A 25,516-nucleotide genomic window follows, 5' to 3' on the forward strand; every position below is an offset into this window, starting at 1 on the left:
CAGGAATGCCTAAACTCAACATGTAATGCTTTGCATACCTCCTTACCATTTTTTTGAAATTAGCAAACATGCTTGTAATGTTCTGGATTTCATTCCCTCAAGATGAGATTTCAACGTTTTGAGAGTAACTTTAGATGGTTATGAACTTAACAGAATCACTGCATTATGTCAATCATAAGTAAAAGCAGAGACTGTATGAATTTTCTGAGTATTATCAGACCCTCTGAAGGGGTTGCACATTTAAATAACAGTTGGCAGAGAATTAGAATTTTTTTGCAGCAAGACGGGGTATTCAGAATGTCAAACTTTTTTTCACATTGGCAAACTTGGGCTATTACATATATAAGCTTTGTTTGGCAGTTTCCTGAAGTAGTGCTTATTTCCAGGTTAGACCTCTGCCAAGAGATCAGTCTGTGCCACTGCCATTATCTTGTTGGCTACATCGGGAAATTAAGGAAAAGTGGGGGAAATCTGCTTTTCAAGCCACAATGTATTTTCAAAAGTTTTCATTCCATAGTGAGAGAATAGATGATGGTGGCAGCAGGGGTCAGTTTTTAAATATCCAAACTGCTTCACTGTGCCTTATAGAACTGCTAGAAATACTGAATTCCTTCTGCTCTTTTGAAAATATATCTGAGATCTTCCTATCTGGCATTATGAAGACCGCATGTCTAATAACCTAATTTAGAATCGGCACTTCTTAAAATCCATACTCTAGATCAGGGACGGCTCCTTGGGGATGTCTGCACCTACACAGCCAAAATAATGCCTGAAAATGACAGAGACCAAAGTTTGCAACCGAGGAAGGTAGTCTCAAAAGCCAAGAGCAGAGAGTGAGAGAGTGAAGACTGAGTAGATCCAAGGTCAGAAAAGAATCAAAGGGGCACTTTACCAGGTGATGGGCAGAGAAAAACAGAATCCACTCTTGGCAACTGAAACTAGCTATGGCTTGCAAGGGAACAAAGCGAGGCAAGAGAAAAGGTTGAGGGCTCTGTCTTAATTCCATTTGCAGGAGGAGGAACAAGAATATGCTTGCACGTATGATGTCAGAGAGGTAGCAGATTGGGGGTGGTGGTTATCACTTTGTGTGTAAATGTCTAACTATTACATTGTTTGTATACCTGAAGCTAATAAAAAGGAAAAAAAAAAGAATAAGCTTATGCTCTGCGGTCAAGCCTTGTCTATAGAGACCCCAGAACTGTTCAGAGAGGAGAAGTGATCTGCTTTAAGTCAGGCAGCAAATACCTAGTCCTCTTTATGAGACACTGATGTCTGTCATTGGAAATGTGTAAGTGGAGTCCAGGTGAATATCTGTCAAGAATGCTCTAGAAGCTTTGGACCTCTGCATGAGCTCTGCTGAGCCTCTGCATGCCATGATTCAGTGATAAAACCACTCCTTGCAATTACTGATATTTTCAGTCTTGAGAAGTAAATGGTGCCACAACGTAGGTACCCACTGTGCCAAGTAATACTTTGATTTCACCTGCATTTCCACAGATCAAATGTCTTCCTGTCTTTCTTCCTTTCTCTGCTGAATTCAATATTAGTTTGATTTCAAACTGTGTCACCTCTCAATGTTTACTACCCTGACTTGCCTAAGAGGACACTTGCCTAAGACACAATACCTTAGGGAATAAGGCACCCTCAGAGCATTAGCTATACACATGAAGATTTCAAAGTTTGTGGTTTTCTTAAAAACTGCTGCAAAAATCTGACCTGAGCAGCATAGGAGAATATTTCTGATGTTTCCAAAATGTTTTTCCACTTTGAGGACCGTGTTTGTGAGAAAAAAAATCCCATCTGTCTTTTCAGGGTCAGGCCCTTAATACAGTGTCATCATAGTAGCCAAGAAACGCCAAACCTGAAGCCCATGGGGATGATGCAGACTCTTGAAATTTTTCATCCAATTCTCAGTCCCCTAGGAAACTCAACAAAACTAAGCATGGTCTTTTTGAACCTGCAGAGATTCTCTCACTTCCTACCAGTTTTTTTCAGACTTTTAGTTTTTCCTACAAAACACATGTGTTTCTCTCCTTGGGGAGTAATGCGAAAAGTTCCATACCACAGGGAGAAAATACATCACATGGTAGTAGACTAGAGCTTGTTACTGAATTCCCTTGGAATGTCTGAGAAAGCCCAGAACGTGAGCCTGGTTTTAGGTTGTGCAGTGACTCAAATCCTCAGTAGAGTGCTGGGTGTGTTGTGTGGCCAAAATCTGCTTTGGGTTCACTGACAAACTGCATGTAACAAGACCCTGCTCTCATCCCTAAGACTTATTTAGAAGGTTCCCGAAAGAAAACCTGGTACAAGTGATTTCTCCTAGCACACAGGACCCACTGAAACATTACTGTATAGACAGGGACAATCTGACACATGAAAAATAACACCGAAGAGTTTCACAAACTGAAAAAAGGTGATGTTCTAGTGAATAGGATGCTAAGAGCCATATCTGAAGAATGGACGTGAGTTCAGGCTTCAACATAAATCGAGCAAGTATATTCAGCATGTCATGTGTCTTCAGCTTCCTTGTTGAGCTACATGGCATTAATAACCCCTACTTCCTCGAGAATATTAGGAAGATTGCATTTACAGATACTTGGCCACATCAGAAAAATTAGTATTCCCACCGAGACTTAGGGACTTTAAATACTCTACTTCAGACTGTCTGTATGTGTTTTCTGACTCACGATAAGTGACTGAGAGAAGTTGTGAACAGGTACATTCACAGGCCTATGTTTGACCACTAAAGGAGTATGTATGACTTGACTTCTAATGCAGGATCACACAGTGAATTGAATGACTTGGGACCATAATAAAAGATCATTTTTCTCTAAAGTAAAGTTGGATGAGGTCACTGTCTTCGAAATTGGATTATTAAACTCTCAGGTTGCAAAAATGGCATTGTGTATCATGAATTTCCTTTAACTTGACCAAGTAAAGTGGCCTTGTACATGAAGTAAAAATGAGGCTGCCTTTGCTTCTTTAAACAAATTGTTTTCCGAAGCTAACAACTGACCTTCAGCCTATTAAATATTCACATTATTTTTTCCCCTTCAATATGTATTATTTAGTATATAACCCTTTAAATATTAACCATCTTCTTTCTGAAGATATGGTATATATTATTTACATCCGGTCACATTATGTTTTCATACAGATGAAATAGGCACATTTGGAATCTTTCTGAAATTTTGAGCAAATCGGGCATTCTTCCAGGTGCACAAAACAGGTATCCAGGGAAGTGAATTCTGGTCAAGACATGATTGAAAGAGGATAGCAGGTGGCCTTCTCACAGTTCACTTCTCACACCTCACAAGGAAGATCCAAGGAAATAAAAGGTCCAGGGTAGATGTACTTTGGACCTCAGGTAGACACACAGCCATGGGCAAAGTCTCGGAGGAGATCAAATATGCCCATCAAAGGACGCACATAAGAGACAAAGGTGATAACAGTTCAAAAATTCCCCTAATCAGAATTTAACAGGTCACTTGCTTCGAAAACCAAAGGTACAGGAAACAGTATGTCTTTATAAGGATTATAAAGACAGTTTAAGATGGAATTCATTCCATTTTTAGTTAAATTCTCATAGTTTTTCCTCAAGCCAAGATCACCTTTGAGATCTCCCAGGCTCTTCCATCATACCTGTGTAAATTACACCTGGAATGACATTTGAGATGACAGGAGACTAGAATCCTAATTAGAGGATTGGAGAGGATCATCTGAGATTCCCCTCTTGCTTGGGGGATAATCAGGTCAAGGAAAAGTACATTTTGTGTTTTTTTTTTTGTTTTTTTTTGAAAGCCTGCAGAATTTGCCCATGTCTTTCTTACTCTCCAAAGGAAAGTCCAGAAGACTAGCTGGTGGATAATCAATCATTTTTGAAATCTTGCTTCCTTTAGCAGATAATCAGCAATGCTGTTCATATATGTATTCACTTAACAAATGTTTCTTAAGCACCTGGAACAGGCACTGCACTGTTTACCAAGTCTCTGCTGTGAAGCACATATTCCCGGGAGTCACTTAAACAAAGATACTCCTTCACAAAAGGAGGAGCTGAAGACCAGAGAGGTGACTAAACGCAATGGCTTCTGCATGGATCAACTCAGACTGCCAGTGGAGGTGAAAACACAGGAGGCCATGAGGCATATTTTTTTTGTTTTTAATCCCTCTGGATAGAAACAACTAATTATCCAGCTTCTTAATCATCCCCATGGCTGAGTTCAGAGGCCATCAAAGAGCAAATAGCAAAGCCTTATTGGCTTGGGAGGGAATATGGTTTTCCCCAGAAAGGAAATTTCCAGACAAATTGATATCGCGCTCCCCTAGCCCTTTTCTTTGTCGTGACTATTGCATTTAGCCCGTCTGTTTACACCCTAGAAAGGAAAGCTACGAACACTTCCAGGACAGTGACTATATACTGGCCATATTTGTTTCCCCAGAATGTAGCATAAAACCTGACTTATTTGAAGGCACATAAGAAGTATTTAATGAATGAACACTAGCAAAAAACCTTTTCTTATTTAACCAATGTATTAGAACTTTTTCTAAACCATAATACCCTTTCTTATCTTGTTAATTAGATTTCACTGAAAGTTTTTGCTTACTAAGTACTGATTCAAAATACATCAGTCCTGGTGCTGGAGACTACTCGGCTCCAAAATGTTTTGATATCACGTCTTTATCAGCAAAATACCAGAATCACAGACACCCAGTGTATTTATAACTATGCATAAATTATATAGAAGCATTACTGAACTAATGTACATTCTGCACCTTGCAAAAGTTATGCAAAAATTAGAAATGTGAAGAATGAGATAAAGAATCTTTATTATTTTTACTTTGTAGTGTTGCAGATGTATTGAGAGTAAGAGAAATGTCATGCCTGCCATTTTATTGTTGTTCACTTGTGCTTGCACTGTTTGAAATGTAAGAAACTCAAACTTTCTTTGCAAAAGTCATTGTAAGTCACTCATCCATTTAATGAGTTAGTTAAAACTACATAATCTAATCCATACATGCATTTCAGCACATATGAACTGTGATGGATTTCAATACTCCAGGAGCAAGCTAATGAGAGCAGACGGAGGTGCTACTGTGAGCCCCTTTTCACTCTGGAAGTTTTTCCGCGGAATAACTGAAAAATGGCCATATGGACTGATTAAGAGGCATATAAGTCTGTAGATAGATTAAATATTAGGAAAGCATAATTCCTCTTATATTTTTATATTTACAAAATAGAAATAGAACTTCTAATGTTTCATTTTGAATCAAATTGAATCACCTTGCACACCCCCAGAGATGTACACACACCCTCACCACCAACCCAACACACACATTTCTAGGAAAAAAATACAAAAACTAGCTCAGGTCTAGAGCTACAGCAAAGTAGTCGCATATATTATTCAGAAATAAAACTAAGAGAAAATATTTCTAAACAGTGTGAGAATTGAAAATTTTTCTTGATATTGAAAAAAAAAACTGCAGTCATTCAGATGTTCTTTAGAATCAAAGGCATGTTCCTCTCTAGTGGCTAATAGTGTCCGTTTTTTCCAACTGTCTGCATCACCATCCCAGTGGGAAAGTGAATTGGCTGATGTTTCCGTGCAGAATGTTAACAGCATTTACATCTCTCACTGCTCCTTTGCTGTTATCCTTCAATTGCACAATGAAAATGCCTGGTACTGAAATGCCAGGGTGAACACGGCCTGATTATAAAATGTGCTGTGGTGAATCGTCAGAGAACCACATGCTCCTCACTTAGCCGGATACAGCTGCATGAGTCCTCTGGCCCCTTTTCAGATAAGAGGCACAGTATGTGACCCCAGCTATGTTGTGGGAGCAATATTGTCTATGACCTGGTAATAGAATGGGACAATTAAATCCATTTTCTCAATCAACATTTATGGAGCACCGACTGTGTGCAAAAAGATGTGTGATCAATTTGTCCTGGTTTGCCCAGGACTTTCTAGCTTTAGTATTGAAAATTCGGTGTCCTGCAATCCCCTATGTCCCAGGCAAACTGAGATGACTGGTGACTCGACCCGTACTAATCACTGAGGATAAAGACAAATTAGTACCTTGTCCTTGCATCAAGAAGCATGTGATCATAGAGACAATCAGAGAAGGAAGCCAGTTATAAGTTGGAAGTGATCAGTACTTAGAATCAAGAGTAGGGCACTAGGGAACACAGGTTGTTGAATCTGGGGACCAGAGGATGCACCTTGAAAGAAACAATGCTTGAGTTTGATTTAAAGAAAGATCAGCACAACATACACAGTTAAATTTTGTAAATATTAAAAGAGGAGATACCTGTGGGACATCATGCAATATTATTCTTTCTTTGTGTCTAAATGTATATATTTGGTTCAGATTCCCACAGCATAAAGGTGGGATTTTAGTGCGAAATAAGCAGAAAAGGGAAGCTCATTCTCGGTGTACTTTATTATGAGATAGAATAAACTTTACAGTATTTCTGTCCTGAAGCTGGCCATAGTTTAGTTATGACATAACTAAAAATCAGTTATGTAACAACTGATCGTTTTTCTCTGGGGTTTATGTTTGAGAACAGTGAGAAGGAGTGGCTTAGAGGGGGTAGCCCAGATGGGAGTGTAGGGACACCAAAGTGGCACCCTGCCAAATAAATCAAATGTGAGGGATTTCATTTTTGACGTTTTACTTTGAAAAAAATTCAAACTTACCAAAAAATACATTTTTAAAAACTTGTATACTTCCACCTAGATTCGCTAATTACTAAATGTTTGCCACCCTTGCTTTCTCTGTCTATACAACTATGTTTATATATTAGTATTATCGTCATCGTCATCATCCTCACCGCCATCATTCCTGAATCATTCTGGAATAAGTTGTGGAAATCATAACTCTTTCATTCTAAAAACTTCATTCAGCGTGTATCTGCTAAGAACACGACATTCGTCTCTATTACCGCAGTATTTCATATTCAGGAAATTTAACACTAATACTATTACCTAATAGAGAGTTGTTATTCCAATTTTGCCAACTGTCTCAATAATGTCCTTTATGGTAATTATGTTTCTGAGCTCGTGCCTGATCCAGAACCATGTGCTGCGCTTGGATGCCATATCTTTTATCCAGAAGAACTCCTCGGCCTTTTTTTTTTTTTTTTTTACCTTTTATGACTAACATTTTGAGAAGCACAGGCCAGTGGTTTCATAGAATGTTCCTCAGTTTGGGTTTGTCTGATGTGCCCTCAGGATTGGGTTAAGGTTCTGATTTTGGCTACATAAGTGATGTGTCCTTGTCATATCACCCCAAGAGGTGCACAATCATTGATTTGTCCTGGTACTTTGGTCACTGGGTACTTTGGGGGCCTGTTCAGTTTCTGTCCTACAAAATGGCCAGTTTTCCTTTTATGATAGTATGTAATCTGTGGAGGGTACTTTGAGATTGTGTAAATATCCTCTTCCCTATGAAGCTTTTACCCAATATTTTGTTGCATTTGTACTAGTTTGCTAGGGCAGCTGTAACAAAGTACCACCAACTGAGTGGCTTACAACACAAAAATTTGATGTTTCACCATCTGGAGGCTGAAAGTCAAAGACCCAAATGTCAGCAGGGCTGGTTCCTTCTGAGGGCGGCAGGGAGGGAGAATCTACTCCAGGTCTCTCCCCGGCTTCTGGTGGTTTGCTGGCGATCTTTGGTGTTCGCTGGCTTGTACATGCATCACCCCATCTCTGCCTTCATCTTCATAAGGTCTTCTCCCTGTGTGTCTCTGTCTTGGTGGCCAAATTTCCCCTTTTTATGAGAGCAAAGTCATAGTGAATTAGGGTCCGCCCTAATGACCCCATTTTTAACTTGATCATCTGCAATGACCGTATTTCCAAATAAGGTCCCATTCACAGGTACTGGTGGTTAGCACTCCAAAATCTTTTTTTTTTGGGGGGGGTGGAGGAGGGGTACACAATTCAACTCAGAACAGCATCCACTGATGATATTTGCTGAGATCAATTATTACTATGATGGTTGCAGAACGGTGGTTTTTCTCACTATCATTCTTTCAACATTCATTAGTTGGTGTTTGGGAGGGTTGTTTTTTTTATATATATATAATTGATAAACAGAGAATAAACGTCCATCAATGGCTGGCTAGAAATAGTGCATATCATTAAAACAAAAGATAAAAAGCACATAACATACACACAATCTGCGCCTGGAGAGTTGAGCAGGAAAGGACAGGCTCTTATTGCAGATCTCCTTGCCCAGTCAGCATGGCTGGAAGGAGAGCCAGGGGCAGCCTGTGGACCAAGGTCACAGGAATGGGGAAAATTGGAGAGTGTACGTTTCAAGCTATCCTAAACGTTTCCTGTGTGTAAGCTACTCGTGGATTTTTTTCACACAAAAGTAACATCACACTATTTGAGGGTACGGACCAGGTTCTCTGATTCAGCATTCTGGTCCTCTTCCGTACTTTATGGGTGAGCAGACATTTCCCAGTACGGAAGCCTCCGTCATCGTCAGAGTCACAGTTAAGCAGAGGCCAAAAACTGTAATTCTGAAACGCCTGAGAAACATGACTGGGGCCACAATAAAATGTCAAAGTTCTTTTATTTCTGTGTGTTCACTCTCAAAGCTCACAAAAGATCTTTGGAATTTTTCTTCTCAAATCTATGTGCTATCCACAATAAACATAGAATAGTTTGCATCCAAAGGCTATTGGTCTCAAATGTATAAGAATGCTGTTAAATCTCAGTGGTTCTCCCTTCTTGGGTGCTGTATAGGTTTGGTAGGAATGTTGTAACAAAGTCCTGAAGACTGGGTGGCTTGCACCACAGAAATGTATTGTCTCACGGTTCTGAAAGTTAGAACTCCAAAATCAAGGTGTCAGCAAGGTTGCTTCCTTCTGAGGACTGTGAGAAAGGGATCTTTTCCAAGCTCTTTCCTTGGCTGGTGGGTGAATGTCTTCTTCCTATGTCTCTTCCCGTTGTCCCCTCTCTTCATTTCTGTGTCCAAATTTCCTCTTTTTGTAAGAACACCAAATATTGGATTGGGGCACCCTAATGACCTCATTTCTAACTTTCTTACTTCTGTAAAGATCATATTTCCAAATAAAGTCACAGTCTGAGTACTGAGGGTTAGGACTTCAGCATATGAATTTGGGGGGAAATTCAACCTATAACAGATGCGTCTCAGTGATTAGACTTTCCCAGGGTTTGTGTAGGCAGAACAGGAAAGCAGGTTGTGACTGCATGTACCTCGATGAGCATTAGGGAACCAGAATGGTACTGAAGCTCTCTCCCTGCCCTTTCCCCAGGTGCAGTCAGTGCTGAGCCTGAACATACTAAAGATGCTGTTACTAAGCTTCTCCCGTCCATCCCTCCATAGGACGGAGGATTTTACCCTTACCTGTATTTGGAATAACTTTCTCCTCTCTGGCTCTAGAGATTTTTAAATGGGTTTGGATTGCTGCTCACCATCCATGAGTGTGCTCTATGGGCCTGTCAATTAGTCAAGAGCAGAGGTTACCAGCAGCTGAATGAGTGACAATATATGTTTCTTACAAAAACAAGTAGACCATTGGGAAAAGGGTTTTTATCTCTTGGTGCACCACTGAAGTCCATTTATCTGACATCCAAGCAAATGAATTCTAAAGAACATATTTAGGGTGTTTGCAGTAGGGCACACCTATATCTCCCAGCTGGAGAGGGACCCAAAGTCAGTTGAGATGCTGCATAAGTTTTCAATTCAAAGGATGGGAGGACAAAAGATGGAAAACAAAAAGCCAATTACCTGAGAACTCCCTGCCAGAAGCTAGAGGAAGATTAAGGGAGAAGGAAGCTAAGCAGTAAATCTTATAGCTCTCTTAAAACGGACAAAGACTTTGTTCTAGCCCTATCACAGATTCGCTCACCTTCACCTGTGTTGTGTCCTTGTGTAGAAAGGGACAAGGTGTGGGGAGAATATTCACTGTCTTCCCTTGCTTTCTTGATCAGGTCACAGACATAAAAGAGAAGCTGAAGCTCTCTAAAAAGGTCTGGTCGGCGTTGCCCTACACCATCTGCAAGGATGAGAGCGTGACAGCAGGCACGTCCAATGAAGAGGAATGCTGGAACGGGCACAGCAAAGCCAGGTGAGGGGTGACTCGTGGTTCTTCTGGTCAGGGCTTTGCGCATCCAGCGGAAGGCTCTCCTGGCACAACTCTGCAGACCTGTTTATGCAAAAAGCAATGGAGGATGGAGGGACAAGTCGTCACTTAGCGACAGCTGTTCAGAGTGACAGGTTTGATGGGCACCTGGGAGCACTTACTCTCAAGGTGCCATTAAGCGTGGAATCCTTGTTCTGAATGCCTTGCCTCAGGATGAGGATGAAGGAACGGTGACAGATGCCAGGTTACGGATATCCTGAGATCACAAAGAGCTTTTTATGTTCACTTAATGACTCTAAGATAGCTGAGCTATTTTTGTTCGTAGTTAAATTTTCAGGGCTTACTGTTTTTTTCCATCACAAGTCCAACAGGAAGTAAAAATTCAAGTGTAATTTTTTTCCTCTTTGGAGAAAAACATTTTTTGAAGTGCTCATTGGAAGGGGTAGGGAAAAATAAAGTGACCAAGGGACAACCAGGAAAGCATTCTCATAGGTCCTGTGCCTTGGAAAGTCCCATTGGAATTTCCTGATGAGAGATGGTCTGTTTTCATCCTGCTGCTCTTCTGCCCGGTGCTGCTGCCGCTTGATATGGAATTTCTGAATTTTTTGATTTAGCCCAAAAATGGGCTTGGCCTGAGTTCTCATAGGGTGGAGAAGTTGGATGGGGAAACTGGCTAGGAGTTGGCAAGCAGGGCAGGACACCAGGAGAAGAGTCTGCCAGAACCTTCCCCAGCGGAGATGCAGGTGGGTAGAGCAGCTGGTAAATGGGCCTCAAGGAATCCTTGGGGATGGACCAGCAGGTGGAGAAGCTAAGAGGAGGAGGGCTCCGTTCTGGGACCTTATTGGCCAGTTCCAAGTAGATGAAGAAGCTGTGATAAAAAGGCAACAAAAGATACCTGGATATTAAGTTCAGAAGAAACTGCAGAACGTAAGCAGGGGTGCACATGAGGTGCTCATTTGCTGTTATTTCTTACACTGCTGAGTTGCGTTTCTTAGCATCCATTGGCCATGATATTATGGCCATTTCTCTAGCCATGCTAGAGAAAGCTTAGCAAAGTGAAAACTGGACAGCTATAGAAAAAGCTGTAATATTTCAAGTTGCCCCAAAATATCCAAATCTTAGATCACGAGATACAGAGAGATATTCACAATATCGATGACATGCGCCTCATAAATGCCTTGTAATTTGCCAATATCTGGCCTTTTAGGAAGGAGACCTTTGGCCCGCAAGTTCAGCCGATTTTACAGCTGCTAATGTGTCCTTTCCTAATGAGTGTGCAGAAAGACACGGCAAAGGGTGACGAGATGGCCTAATGAATAAAGGGGTTGATTTTTTGAGCTGCTCTGTTGCCCATCTGTGTTTACCTTTCAGCCTTGGCTAAAATGAAGGCTGTGTTTTGAAACACATTCCCATGAATGCTTACACAGGTTGCTGGATATTGGCACATATGCAGCTTCTAACAGAAGGAAATACAAAGAATGGGTGCAGGCAGGGATTGGGGAGGGGACTGCACTCCATCAAGGAAATGAATGGGGAAGATAAAGACCATTGAAGTTAGAGCTAGAGGTGACTGGAATGGTTCACCCCGAATTCCTCAGTATACAAATCAGGAGCGCAAACAGAGTAAACGATTTGTCAGTCCAAGGTTAGTCAACTAACAAGGGTGAAGGCTGAAATCTCCCATATCCTAGTGCAGTACTCTTTTCTCTTCAATATCCTAGCTTTACAACAAATGACCGCTAAATATGGCTCTCCCCAGGTTAGGAGAACAAATGAAACATCCTTAGCTCTGTAAAACGGATCTACATTCATTCACTCTGTCTATCAGTCCATCAGCAATATTTTTAGGCACTTCTGTCCAGACACTGTGAATCAAGTGCTATAACATAACATTGTTGTCTGTCAACACGTGAAAGGGTACAGTGGCTGGAGAGAGGACAGTGGATTTAGGAACTCCAGGTACCATACTGTTGGGCTGTACGTTTGGGAAAGGATCACATAGGAGGAGAAGCACCTGGATCAGTCAATACGCAGGGGCCAGGTTTGAATTTTGTCCTGAAGTCCAACGGAAGCCGTTGGAGGATTTTATGCAGGTGAGGGAAATCATCAAATTTAAAGCAACAAAGTTGGTTGCAGGAACATTCCAGAATTTAACCCCCTGTGTTATTAAAAAGATGAAGCTGTCAAATATTCGTGACTGACTCAATTTATATTCCCACTGAAAAACTAAAATCTCATGGTTGCTTTTAGTTCTTTTTTATTATTATTATTATTATTCCCCTGGAATGAAATGTTAATATTGTACCTTTACATTAGGTTGGTGCAAAAGTAGTTGTAGTTTAAAAGGTTAAAAATAAATGCAAAAACTGCAATTACTTTTGCACCAACCTAATATTTAATGGCACACTATGTATAGATAGCAAATAAACACTTGTTGAATTAAATCTAATTGAAAGTTTTTTCTCATTCAAATATTAATTGATCTAGAAACACTTAGAGAAATTTTTCATTTAAAGAAATTTCACTGAACTATTTTGTGAGTTGAAAAATCCATTGGTAATGCAGATAATAACTTATTTTTTCCTGCTTTTGAAGTATGCATTTTCAGAGGCTAAGCCTTCTTAACTCTTTAGGAATGTTTAGGGAATAAAAAGAAAGAAAGGTTATTCTTATCATCCATGTGAAATAAAAAAACCAGAACCTTTTTAAAAAATCTACCAACATCTGTTAATGGATATGGTACAGAGATCCTCATTTGCATTGATAGAGTGTCACAGTCTGGAGTCTTTACACTCAAGCCTGTGGGATGAGACCACTGATAACCCGGACATTTCTTCCTCTCTTTATATTTTATCCAGCACACTCCTCCTTCACCACATTCTTGGGTTCACATCCACTGCTGCAGCCTTTTTATGCATCTAAGTATCTCATCAGACTTGTCTTCGTCACCCGTATTTCTCCTGACTTTTTCTGAATGCTACTCCATGAATTTTTGTCCTATTTCCCTGATTCAGAAACATACCTGTTTCACATTCGAATGTCTCTGAAATCCAAATGACTCCTGCAATGGATATGTCCATTTACTCCAACAATTATTTTATTTTCCCAAATAACTGTTATTAAATCAATGACACCTGTTGGAATTAACGACTTGAAACAGAGAGAACAGGAGACGTGGCTTCTCTGGCAGCCACAGGGTGAAATCTGCTGTGTAGAGATCATGGACAAGGGTGTGTGAGCAGTGGTTCCCTAAAACATGAACCTACCTTTGTCCCTCTGCCCGCACCCTCACTCATCCCTGGCAGATCTCACCCTGCTTTCACAGCTAAACAGGTCTGCAAACAGGAGATGGGGCACAAGGAGGAGACCACCCTGTGATGGGAGGAAATTGCAACATGCCATGACCCCGTCAGCATTTAAATCTCCATTTTGACAACACCAGGCCACCAAGTGGACCCTTTCCTTGCTTCTTCTTTCCTTTTCAACTTCTTGGGACAATTTGAAAACCAATGAAATAATGTCAATGAAAACAGGTTGTAAACTCTAAAACAATGCTTATCAAATGCTAACACGCAGGCTCAATACTTGGACATCTTGTTAAAAAATGCAAATTCTGAATCAATAAGTCTGTGGCGGGGCCTGGAGTTCTGCATTTCTAACAAGCTTACAGGGGATGCAGGTTGGGGACCACACTTTGAGTAGCAAGACTCCAAGGCAGAATTTTCCAGAGTTAGCACATAAAACAGCAGACACCAAATGGAACACACTTATATTACAAAAAAAGGATTTATTGTTTATCTGAAATTCAGATTCAACTGGTAGTCCTGTATTTTATCTGACAGCCCTACTTTAAGCTTCTATTAACATGTAAGGCATTCCCCTTTCTTTCAGGGACCATAGTACAATTTGCCGTTTTCTCTCTGTCTTCGTGGATACCCTTGATGTTCTTTTTAATAGAGCTTTTCTCATGTTAAAAACAACAACAGCAACAGACCCAGGGAGGTCATATGTCATCCACTAAGGAGAGTTGGAGCACAGGCCAGTTTGAAGTGATCTGACAATGAATTGCTTAGGCTTCACCCATGCATCAAGCTCTCTTTTAAATTGGAACTACAACACAGCCTTCACAATTGCACGACAAACCTCTTTTGTCCACAGAAACCTCTAGTCACAAATTGGGGCCATGGATGGATACTTTGAATCCCTGGTCAGTACTTGATTCAATTGGTGGCGTGGTCAGCTCAGGATGCTATAACAGAAGTACTATAGACTGGGCAGCTAAAACAGATATTTCTCAAAGTCTGGAGGCTGGAAGTCCAAGATCAGGGTGCTAGCAGGGTTGGTTTCTGGGGAGAGTACTCTTCCTGGCTTGTGGACAGACACTTTCTCACTGTGCCCTTATACGGTGGGGAGCTGAGGGTGGGAGTGCTCTGATCCGTTCTTTTTCATATAAGAGCACGAATCCCATCACAGGGGCTCCACCCTCACAAACGTACCTAAACCCAATGTCTTCCCAAAGGCCCCACCTCCAAACATCATCACATTAGGGGCTGGGGCTTCAACACATGGGTCGTGGAGGGACAAAAACATTTATTCCATAATAGTTAGTACAAAGAATCACATCCTGCTTTATCAAAATAGCTGATCAAGTGTTTTCCTCGGAATTCACAGCAGTGTCTATCACCCAAGAAAGGCAGCTTAGGATGCATCTTCAGTGACCAGCAAGAAAGTGAGTTTGCAAGTGTAACTTCCACTCTTCCCATTTCTCACTTAGCTAAGCAACTTTTTAGGATGAAACAGGAGAAAATTCAGCAACACTCTGACTCAACTCAGACAAATAGGAATTGAAAGGGAAGCTGGTAAGTAAGTGAGGAAAATCGATAATCATCTAGAAGGCCAAAGGGAAAAAAAATTAAAGAATCGTCGTGCTGGTTACAAATCTAGGCTTCCTAAGTTCCCAGGGTGAACCTGGAGACCTTGGAGAACATTTGCAATCATCCGTCATCCCTGAGAAGGGCATTCTGGGCAGCCAGTGGCCGGAATGAGCTGTCTGTACAAAAGCTCGAGAAGAATGATTAGATGGGAGGCAGGAAAGCATAGGCTCAGAAGGAAATAAAACTTTTATATGGTTAGCATATACAGGTTAGAACTTTGTCAGACATCAGCAGAAGAAAAAAATAAAGCCCTCGTGTTCATGGAGGCTCCTCCTTTTTGCTTCTATAGAGGCAGATTGTTGCTTTCTGAGGACATAGCCATATCAAATCACAGCATATATATCTTCCTTGGAGATTGTTTCTTCTCTTCATGGCGATGCTTTTTCTAAGCTCATAGGAGTTAAAAAACGAAAGGGAAGTATGGGAAACGGTGGAATGGGACAGGAAAAACGCAAATGAAAGCCAATTTGAGGAGCAAGTCCCAATAGCACACGGATTTCAGGATAGAACATACATACATTATTTCAGAGTCTAAACATACATATTTCTTGAGTCAGTTATTTTCAGACTCCTTCCTCTCACCCATAAAACTGGCAAATCAACTTTCTACTTCTGTTCCTTTTAAGCCAGTGTTTAGCTGTCACTGTGTCCTTTCTTTAAAATGCCTGCAGGGAGGAGGTGATCCAGGTGCTGCATGAGGGACAAGGGTTAATTGGATACGTTGGAAATAGCGTTGACAGGGAGCCTCCGCTGTATTTTACAGCACCAGATCCTCAGAGAAATAACTGTGTTCCCAAAGGAAGTCCTACCTAAGGCCAGGAGGTAAATAGGGTAAATTGAAAGAAATAGGAAAAGTGAAAAAATATAGAGAATAGATTAGTCACTCTCACCAGCCACTGAGTAGATTGACTAAGCAAAGAAAATAGCAAGTCATGACTGGATAAGTTTTGAGCAGTTGGAAGATGGACGAAATGATGCATGGTGATGAGAAATCTGTCAAAGATAGCGACTTGGCAGATTTGGCAGGACAATATTGTTTTAGTCTGATTGCGAAATATGTCCCAAAGCACTCTAGCTGCATTTTAAAGAATTGTAAAATATTCGATGTATACCCAGCCAGGAAACCTTGGGATGGTGGGAAATCTGTCTGGGAAGAGAACTGGCAACTGTCAAATCTGGCATTCCTGAACTCACACTTGCCTTCTGCGGCATACTTTGGAGAGAAGACCTGACGAAGGCTGACTGTCCTGGGAAAGAAGGATGCTTGCATGCACCTCCTGAGAGTGGTGAAAAATGTGGCTACAAATAGGGGGAAAGAAGCATGCTGCTGTCGACAACTCAGAGCCCTGAAACCTGGCTCGTGGGTCTTCTTTCCTATCTGCACTGCAGTTTGCTGACTCCAGTTCTACCAAGAAAGGATGGGTTTGGGGAGCTCCTGCCAATGAGTAAAGAGGCCAAGTCGAAGAATTTAGCTTCTGCTCACTGCCGAAACCAATGAGCTGTGTGTTCTCCAAGAGTTCTCAAACCATTTCCTGCCACACAGTCTCCAGCTGGAGGAAAGCCACAAGAAATCATTCCTCTGTACATGAATTTATGCTTTCAAACTCCAAATTCTGCTGTTGTCAGCCAGTCCTAAGAAACAAGTTTGGCATTTGCGGGAGCCGTGTTAACAACTTCATTTTCATAAGAATGCATTCGAATTGAATAATGTGTTGTATTTTTCCAGCATTTTCATATACTTTCATTTAATATGGCAGCTTATGAAACAAATAAGGTGTTATTCATATAAATATAAAAATAATTCTATAAAGTGGCTAAGTGACTTGCCCACAATCACGCTGCTGGGTCCCAGAGCAATCTCAGATATCCTCAGTCAGTCTCTGTGCCTTTGACCTTATCTCAGTGTCACGTCTCTTTGAAATACCTAATACCACAGACAGCTCTAGTTTAAGAGTCTTCAAGAATTTATAAATTCCCTTAAAGTATAAAATCACAGCATGCTTTGAGTAATTCCACTTTGTAGTGAGGAAAAATGGAAAGGGAAGAAAGCAATCTATGTCAAGAACTTCAGAAAGGTTATACTTAAAACAGATTTTTTTTTTAATTGTGGTAAAACATACATAACAAAATTTACCATTTTCACCATTTTTAAGTGGCATAAAATACATGCACTTATTGTACACTATGACCACCATCCATCCATTTTTCATCTTCCTAAACGGAATCTCTGCACCCTAATTCACTAATTCCTCACTCTTCCCTAACCAAGCCCTTGGCAACCAATATTCTACTTTCTGTCTGTATGAATTTGACTATGCCACGTACTTCAGATAAGTGGAATTGTTCAATATTTGTCCTTTTGTGACTGGCTTATTAGCACAATGTCTCTGTTTCAATGTCTCTGTCACAACCATAGTGTAGCATGTGTCAGAATGTCCTTCCTTTCAAGGCTGAATGTGTTACATATATATACCACATTTTGTTTATGTATTCATCTATTGATGGATACTAGAGTTGCTTCCACCTTTTGGCTATTGTGAATAATGCTGCTATGAACCTGGGTGTACAAATAGCTGTTCAAGTACTTGCTTTCAATTCTTTTGGACTAAAAATTCCAGAAGTGGAACTGCTGGATCATATGGGAATTTTGTTTAACTTTTTCAGGAACTGCCCTACTATTTTCCACAGTGCCTACACCATTTTACATCCCCTCGAGCAATACACAAGAGTTCCAATTTCTCCACGTTCCATCCGTCCTGAACCTATTGATGGCATAACCTTCAGTTAAGAATGCCTGCTGCGCTGGCCTAGTCACACATCACTCACAGCAAGTCCCACAGACATTTCCCCCACCAGGGCCCCGATTTACAGCGGGGTTTGCTCTTGTGGTTCTTATTATAATCACAGGATGCTCTTCATCAAGAAACCATCAAGGGAACTTTGAGGAACAAGATTTATTACTTATAGGTCCTGAAGGGCGCATGGTATACCTGAGAGCCACACAGTGCAGTCATAGTGAGAGAGATTGAGAGAGAGAGAACACACCTGTGGCTGCTTTTGTTAGGGTCTGAGAGTGAGGTGCCCAGCGTTTCGAGGGCTAGTTTAAAGCATCCAAGCTTGAATTAGAGCATGGGAAAGGAGATGTGTGGTTGACAAGTGCTCAGTTACTTCAGTTACCCAGGGCTTTCTGAAGGGGTTCCTTCACAAATAGGGCTGGCCTAGTTCCTTTTCTGATTGTTTTGCTAGTAGCTGTGTCGTACGACTGGCATCATGTTTCTTCAAGATGGATGTCTTTTGAGTGGATGCCTTGGCAGTGGAAAGCTTAATGACAGACATGTACACTACATTCCACATCCTCACCAACACTTGTTACTTTATGTTTTGGATTTGTTTTTGTTTTTGTTTTGCAGTAACAACCATTGTAATGGATGTGAAGTTTAAAAACTTATATTTTAAGAAAGCTTCTGAAAGAGGTTGTGGATACCATAGGTTCACAATCCCTTATTTGAGATCCTTGGGATAATATGTGTCTCAGAATCCACAATTGTTTATATTTTAGAAAATCGTCACAGAGCATAATTTTTTTTTTAGATTTTAGAAAGTACTCCCAATGGCGTCTGTGACTGCAACTCACAATCAAATACTGTAAATGTCTGCAGCACAATGTATTAATAAATGAGGACGACAATTAACCTCATTTCAGTTCAGATCAAGTTTTGGAATCAAATGGATTGCAGAAAATAACTGGAGATTTTTGAATTTGGGAACTGCAGACAAGGAATTTTGGACCTGTTTTGGTGTTACATCTACTTACATTAGTAAAATTCTTAAAGGCACTGAAGGTGAATGAATATGTAGCTTAGAATCAGAAATTGCTACAGAGACAGGTATCGAATGGAGCTCACTCATGGCAATAAACAAGACTGAAACTGCTTTCGCAGTCTTTTTCCCAGTGTGTCCTGAGGCAGGAGCAAAGGAGGTGTCAGACCCGGCCCCCGAAAACACACCCAAGCCAACACCTAAGGACCCCATTTCTCCCCATTCCTGACCACTTGGACTTGTGGGCACCACGACTTCCTTGGGCACCACCAAGCTAACCTCCCTTATAAGTGCCTCGCATCTCAGACTTTACCAGCTTTCGAATCCCATTAAATCTTTAGAGTTGTGTGTCCCTTTCCCTCCCTGGGTAGCTACTTCCATCAGAACAACCACCAGCATTAACTGGATGATGAGAGATACGAATAAGTGAACATGTCTCTCCTCCCAGCAAGCGCATTGAGATATCAACAGGGTCTTTCTCGAAGCATCAGCTCAACTGAAAGGAGTGATTTGGAATAGTGGCAATGACAAGAACTGTGGCTGGCCAGTGAGAAACTTCTGTGGGGACAAGTCTTTGTTTCTCAGGTTTAATGTCTCTCAGGTGACAGAAGCTGTCAATCAACTCTGTCAGAGAGGGTCCCAGCACAGAGACTGCAGCCACCCACAAGGTCGACTGTATCTGTCCCCCCTATATTCCCATGGGACTTTTCCACCCTAATCAGCCATGTTTCAATATGATCAAGAAAGCCTACTTCTACAATGTGAAATTAGATGTCTTAGTCTGTTCTGGCTGCCATAGCAAAATACCACAGACTGAGTAGTTTATAAACAACAGAAATTTATGTCTCACAGTTCTGGAGGCTGGAAGTTCAAGATCAGAATGTTCGGGTGAGAGCCCACTTCTGAGTCACAGACTTCTCACTGTGTCGTCACGTGGCTGAGGGGGCAAAACGAGCTCTCTGGAGTCTCTTTTATAAGGACACTAATTCCAATCATGAGGGCTCCACCCTCAAGACATAATCATTTCCCAAAGGCCCTACCTCATAATACCAACACCTTGAGCATTAGGTTTTCAACATATGAATATGGAAGGAACACAAAGATTCAGACCATAGCAGATGTGAAAAAAAATTCTGCACAACTGCCAAAGATTTAGTTCTTATACATGCTCTTGCAAAAGAAAAAGTAACCAAAATGGGGAAGCTCTGCCTGACTGTTCATGAATGCCACCCACTTGCCACATCACAGCATGAAGCACTGAAAAACGATGACACCCCTGTTTGTCCTCATTTCTGGGTTCTCCCTGCCTCAGATAAATGGGGATCCATCCTCAGAACCTGAGCTATCTGTAGCAAGATTCTCCTTCTTTCCCGTGTCTCCCAGAATTGTGAGGGTGTAAAAATAGAATGCTGTTATGCTGAAGAGCTGGTGCAAAATCTAATAAAGGAAAGAATAGTATGCGCTCAAAATTATATCCATTCTTGCAGGATATGATTGTTATGGAAAGAGATCAAACATGAGAGGTAACAAGTAATTGGTCTCATGGGTCCTGGTGCTAACCTGAGCTTCCATAGATCCTGCAGGGTGTTCTCTGGACATCCACAGATTTGGCCTCAGGATATACTCTGGAGTGACAAATGGCCATTTTATTTTTCAGCTGTGTTTTTCGGTGGAAGTCTCCACATTGTCTCTAAAGTTACCTTTTGAATACATCGAAAGGAGAAAATGTTCTTGAGGACATGGGTGCATTGTTCCTTGTTTTTATTGTAAGTGGCTGAGCGTCAATAGGCACAGTTAGAGGCTGGGTGTATTTGGCAGCCTCTTATTGTTCCTCCATACTCACACTCCCAGGGGGAGCATTCCCAATGTAAGCTATCGCAGTCAGCTCCTGATAAATGAGTCTCTGCAAGCCATGCAGCACACACACTATCTGAAAGAAACAAAGCTCTCCTCTGACTCAGCATAGGTCCAGCTGCAGGAATCATTGTCCTAAATGTCGAGAGCCAACACCAGAACCAACGGTCACCTTTCAGCTCCTGTCAACTCCAGTGCCAGCAAAGGGTGCCCTGCACTTGCTGCCATTTATTCCAGCAGGCTTTAATAATTAGGTAGAGCTCATGGAGCCCAGCACATATGATGGAATGTCAGTAATGGTCATTCCAATGTCACAGTTTAGAAATTGTATCAGGAAGACAATCTCAGACTCTAACAAGAATTTATGAGTATCCCAGATATACTAGCATAGAGGTTCTGCTTCCCTGAAAAAAATACAGCTATAATAGCTCCGCATCTTTTTTCAAATTTTAATTAGGACTTTTTTTTAGGGCAGTAAATACTGTGAAGCTTTATGGAAAAGAATTTGCAATGCATTCCATGTGTTTTATTATTCGTTATGTAGTGAACATTGTGAGGTCAATTTTGTTCAAGATATGGATGAAGACATGGAGCTTATTTGGGGGACATCCGGTTTAAAATGGGTAAGCTAATTCATACACAAATACGTCATGCATAAGATTTCAATACCTGAAAAAATGACATAAATATAAGTTTCTCTATGTGTTTCTATTTCTTCTTTTGGAGACTGATGGGTAGAGCCTTTGGTTTCAGCAACTTGGAAAGTTACCTGCAGGAAGGGGAAGAATTTTAAGCATAAGTAAGTATATTGTACAAGAACATGTAAACCAGAAGGACAAAATAGGAGAAAGGGAGTTTTCTTTCGGCTTTCAAGCAACAGTAGTAGAGGCATAAAAGAATGATAATAATAGCAATTAGGCAGGGCTGTACCAGCCTACTGTGCTGGATGTCCTGAATCCCTTGAGATCCACTTTTCATCCCTCCACCTTGGTCTGTGCGCTAAAGGAGAACCTCTACCAACTGCATCACCTGGGTCCCCTTGCTTGCTGGCTTCCACTTGGGTTCAGCCAATGGGAGATAGCAACCAGAGGTCATAAGGAGGGACTAGAGAGGTCAGGGTATCCTTCTTTCAGCTCCCTCCCTAATGATGGGCTTTGGTTTGGCAGTTGCTGTGTCATTTGGACCCTGTCTGTGATTTTTCCACCCTATGCTGGTTTCCTTTAACCTTACCTACACCTTTGTAAATAGTCTCTTCTTTAAACTCTCTTTATTACCCCTGTTTCTTACCAGGACACTGACAGATATAGAACCTTTGTAGAAATTGGAAAAAAATGCACCCAGATGGATACATGAGGTTCATTATACTATTGTCTCTCCTTTGGTATATATTGAAATTTTCTAAAACCAAAGGATTCCAAAAAAAGAAAAGAAAAAGGTGTCTCTTTTGGTGAATGGTACCCTGCAGGTGCATGGCTCCCTGGGCACAAAATTCAGGCTGGATTCCATCCCCTACTCATTCCCTCGGCAGGTGACTTTATGCAGTGCACAAAATGCCCTGCTAAACCTGGCAGCCCTACAAAAGGATGGGTAGATCCCTAACAGCTGGAAAATATCTTAAGGAGAAAGTGAGGATTGACCTGGGTCTTCAAAGGACTTAAATGAGAAAGTGTAATGTAGGCAATCATAAAATGTATACAGGGACAGGCAAGTATAAGATGTATACAGGGAATAGATTCCGTAAGACAAGAAAGGTCCATTGAAGGGAGTGTTGCAGCATAAGAAAGTAGACATGAGATGGATATGGGCTTTGATTGCAGAGGTATAAAGTGTGAATCGTAGCTTATGATTGACCAGGCAGTATGATGCAGTATTTGAGCACATGGCTCTGAGGTTAGACTGGCCATGCTTTAGTCATAGTTTTGCCATCTATTAGCTCTGTGAATTTACACAATTACTTTTCCTCAGTAAGTCTCAGTTTTCCACTTTACAAAATGGGGATAAAAATAGTACTACCTCGCATATTTGCTGGGAAACTGAATTGTTAAATGTATGTAAAGTACTTGGCAGAGTGCCTGGCTTTAGTAAGTCCTTGATGGACATTAGCTACTCTTTTATGAAGATTAATCAGACAGCATGTGCAGAATGCACTAGAAAGCAAAGACAGAATTGGGAAGTCAGGTTGAGGCTGCTGTAGCTGTCTGTACTCCAAAGAGGGACACATAAAATAGGAGAGAAGAAGCAGGTGGGAGAAGTTTTGTGAGAAGAAGAGTAGGAGTACAAAAAACTGACAGGTCATGAGAGAAGCAGTCAGAGAGGGCTCCAAGCACTTTCTGAGATCATTAGTCTCCCCTGGTATAAATGCACCCAGACAGTTTAAGCAGTTGACGTGGAATGACTGACAATTTTGACATTTTAGTACAAGTAAAAGCAATAATACAAATTTGCCGTTTTAGTACAACTAAGAAAATTAGATTATTTAGAATTAGAACCGTTAGATTTTACCCAATATTGAATTAGACCCAATATTTTATTACAAAATAAAAACCCTAATGGACACCTCAACTATTCCAGTAATCACTGGTGACTCCTCCAATTTTCCAAAGATGTTTGTTTTATATCCACAAGTTTCTTCTGATTAAAATCTGAGGTCAGGCCTCCTCAGGGGAGAAAGGGCATCCTGTAGAAGAGAGCGCTCTAAGATCATATGGAATCTACAAGTTCAGTTCTTACTAGCAAAATAAACAGGCGAGCTGAGGAAGGTATCAAGTCCTTGACTCAAATATCTAACACTCGGGATGGAGGGAGAACTAGTTCATTTGAAGTCATAATTTCTGTAAGTCCCCGATTGTGCATTCATTTGTAGGCAAGCCTAGCTCAGAATTCAGTGCCATTTCAAAAACTAGTCTGAGGCCACTTTAGCCATCTCTCCTCCGAGAAAATTTATTTCATACTTTTACTTTGGCCTTTTTTCCAGGAACTGAGCCCAGTTTTTGCCAACTCTTTGGCTCACTGTTGGAAACAGCATGGCAGAATCCGAGGTCCCTCCTGCCTCACCCTCATCTATTCTCTCCCTCTGTGCCCTTCAGGTACTTGCCTGAAATTATGAATGATGGACTGACCAACCAGATCAACAACCCTGAGGTGGATGTGGACATCACTCGGCCCGACACTTTCATCAGGCAGCAGATCATGGCTCTCCGTGTAATGACCAACAAACTAAAAAATGCATACAATGGCAATGATGTCAACTTTCAGGACACAAGTAAGAACATCCGAACAGTACTAGTCCCCTCTAGAATGAAAAATGGTTGTGGAAGATTATACCATCATTTCTTCTCAAGAACAATGTGCACCTTTTAGCTTGTATCACTCTTGCCCAATCTGCAAAATGGTTTATAGCCCTTTGGACAGAGAGCTCTGATCCACAAAACTTAGGATACTACTAAAATCATAACTGGCCTTAAGAAACCATTTCAGTGGATTGGATTCAGCCATACCAAAACTAAAATTGAGTTTCATCAGCCAGTTGATTCGTTCTTGATAAAGCAACAAAGTAATGTTTTCACTTCCTCATTTCCCCAACGGCTCTCATGTCTCTGCCCCAAACTTCTGCCCTCTCCCATCACCCCCAACCACCAAAAGAAGAATGTTCTAAAGATTGCTCAGACACGGCTGAGCTGGAATCCCGGTTCTATCAACCATGAACTGGGGTCTTTAACAAATTATTGCTTGAGTCTCAGGTTCTTCTTCTATAGAACGGGAAGCAACCTTACCTAAGAGGCTATTGGGAAGATCATTGGAGGCAATAGTTAAAGGAGCTAAGATAATATCTCATGTGCCATGAATTCAACTGTACTTGTTCGCTCTCTAGCCATTCACACACATACAGGGACCACTGACTTTGTATCTAAAATATTGAGAGAAATAGTAAAATGTTAATACAATAGTATACTTGACTATTTTAGCAAATATCACAAAAGCATCAGAAGTGATTTGAAAGGCTACGAGGTGAATACTGGCATGAAACTATGATATTTGAGTTTTGTCTAAATGGTTTCAAGGTGCATGTGAAGGCAAGTTTTTTGTTTGTTTGTTTGTTGTTTTTGTTTTCTTTTAAGTAAGTACTCTTGCAGAGAGAGTTCTCAGGAAAAGATTTCTTGAACATAGGATCTGCAGTTGCCAGCGATTCTGTAATTTGGTCACTGAAGCAAAAGATGATGCTTATATGCTTGAATTAATGAGACAGAAAGAAGTTACAGATGGAAGACATTAAGCCCTCTAAGTCTTAGCCATCTTCCTACTGAGTTGTCCCCTGCAGAAAATTTTTAGTGCTTTATTCCATTTTAAATAACTCAAAAATTAATTTTCTAAATGCAGGATAATTGCCAACCCAATAGACTTTATTGCTATAAAATTTCCCAGAGTCATCCCATTATTTCTCTTTCTCTTTACTAAGCCTCTCCTTTTCTCTTCAGAAGAGAACATTACACAAGGTTTTACCATTTCTGCTTTTCCCTTGCTCATTTCTTAGCCTTGCTCATTGCAATTTATCCATTATGTCTTCACTAGCTAACAAAATGCTTTATTATCTGGATTAAATTATTCAAGATACATAAGAATTAGTTGATGTTGGCCTTGTTTCTCTACTCTCTTACCTAACAAGGTTATATACATGTCAATCTGCCATGTTTAAGGAATGTCCTTGAAAAGAGATTTTGCTTCATTTCCCCTCAAAAGAAAATAAAAATCAGCAATTGTTAAGAGCATCCCGTAACTCTAACCCAAGCAC

The 25,516-nt window shown here is 40.8% G+C and overlaps 1 protein-coding gene across 2 annotated transcripts in view; it reads left to right on the plus strand.

The window, feature by feature from the left end:
* GPC6 (glypican 6) overlaps positions 1-25,516 on the plus strand; it is a 1,028,052-nt gene that overhangs the window by 995,318 nt on the left and 7,218 nt on the right. For both annotated transcript variants that reach the window (XM_033104888.1, XM_033104889.1), the window contains 2 exons: positions 9,969-10,105; positions 23,814-23,989. In XM_033104888.1, coding sequence (XP_032960779.1) covers positions 9,969-10,105; positions 23,814-23,989 — 313 coding nt within the window. The remainder of the gene's footprint in view (positions 1-9,968; positions 10,106-23,813; positions 23,990-25,516) is intronic.

This window comes from Rhinolophus ferrumequinum, chromosome 4 (genome assembly GCF_004115265.2).
Source record: "Rhinolophus ferrumequinum isolate MPI-CBG mRhiFer1 chromosome 4, mRhiFer1_v1.p, whole genome shotgun sequence".
Classification (NCBI taxonomy): domain Eukaryota; kingdom Metazoa; phylum Chordata; class Mammalia; order Chiroptera; family Rhinolophidae; genus Rhinolophus; species Rhinolophus ferrumequinum.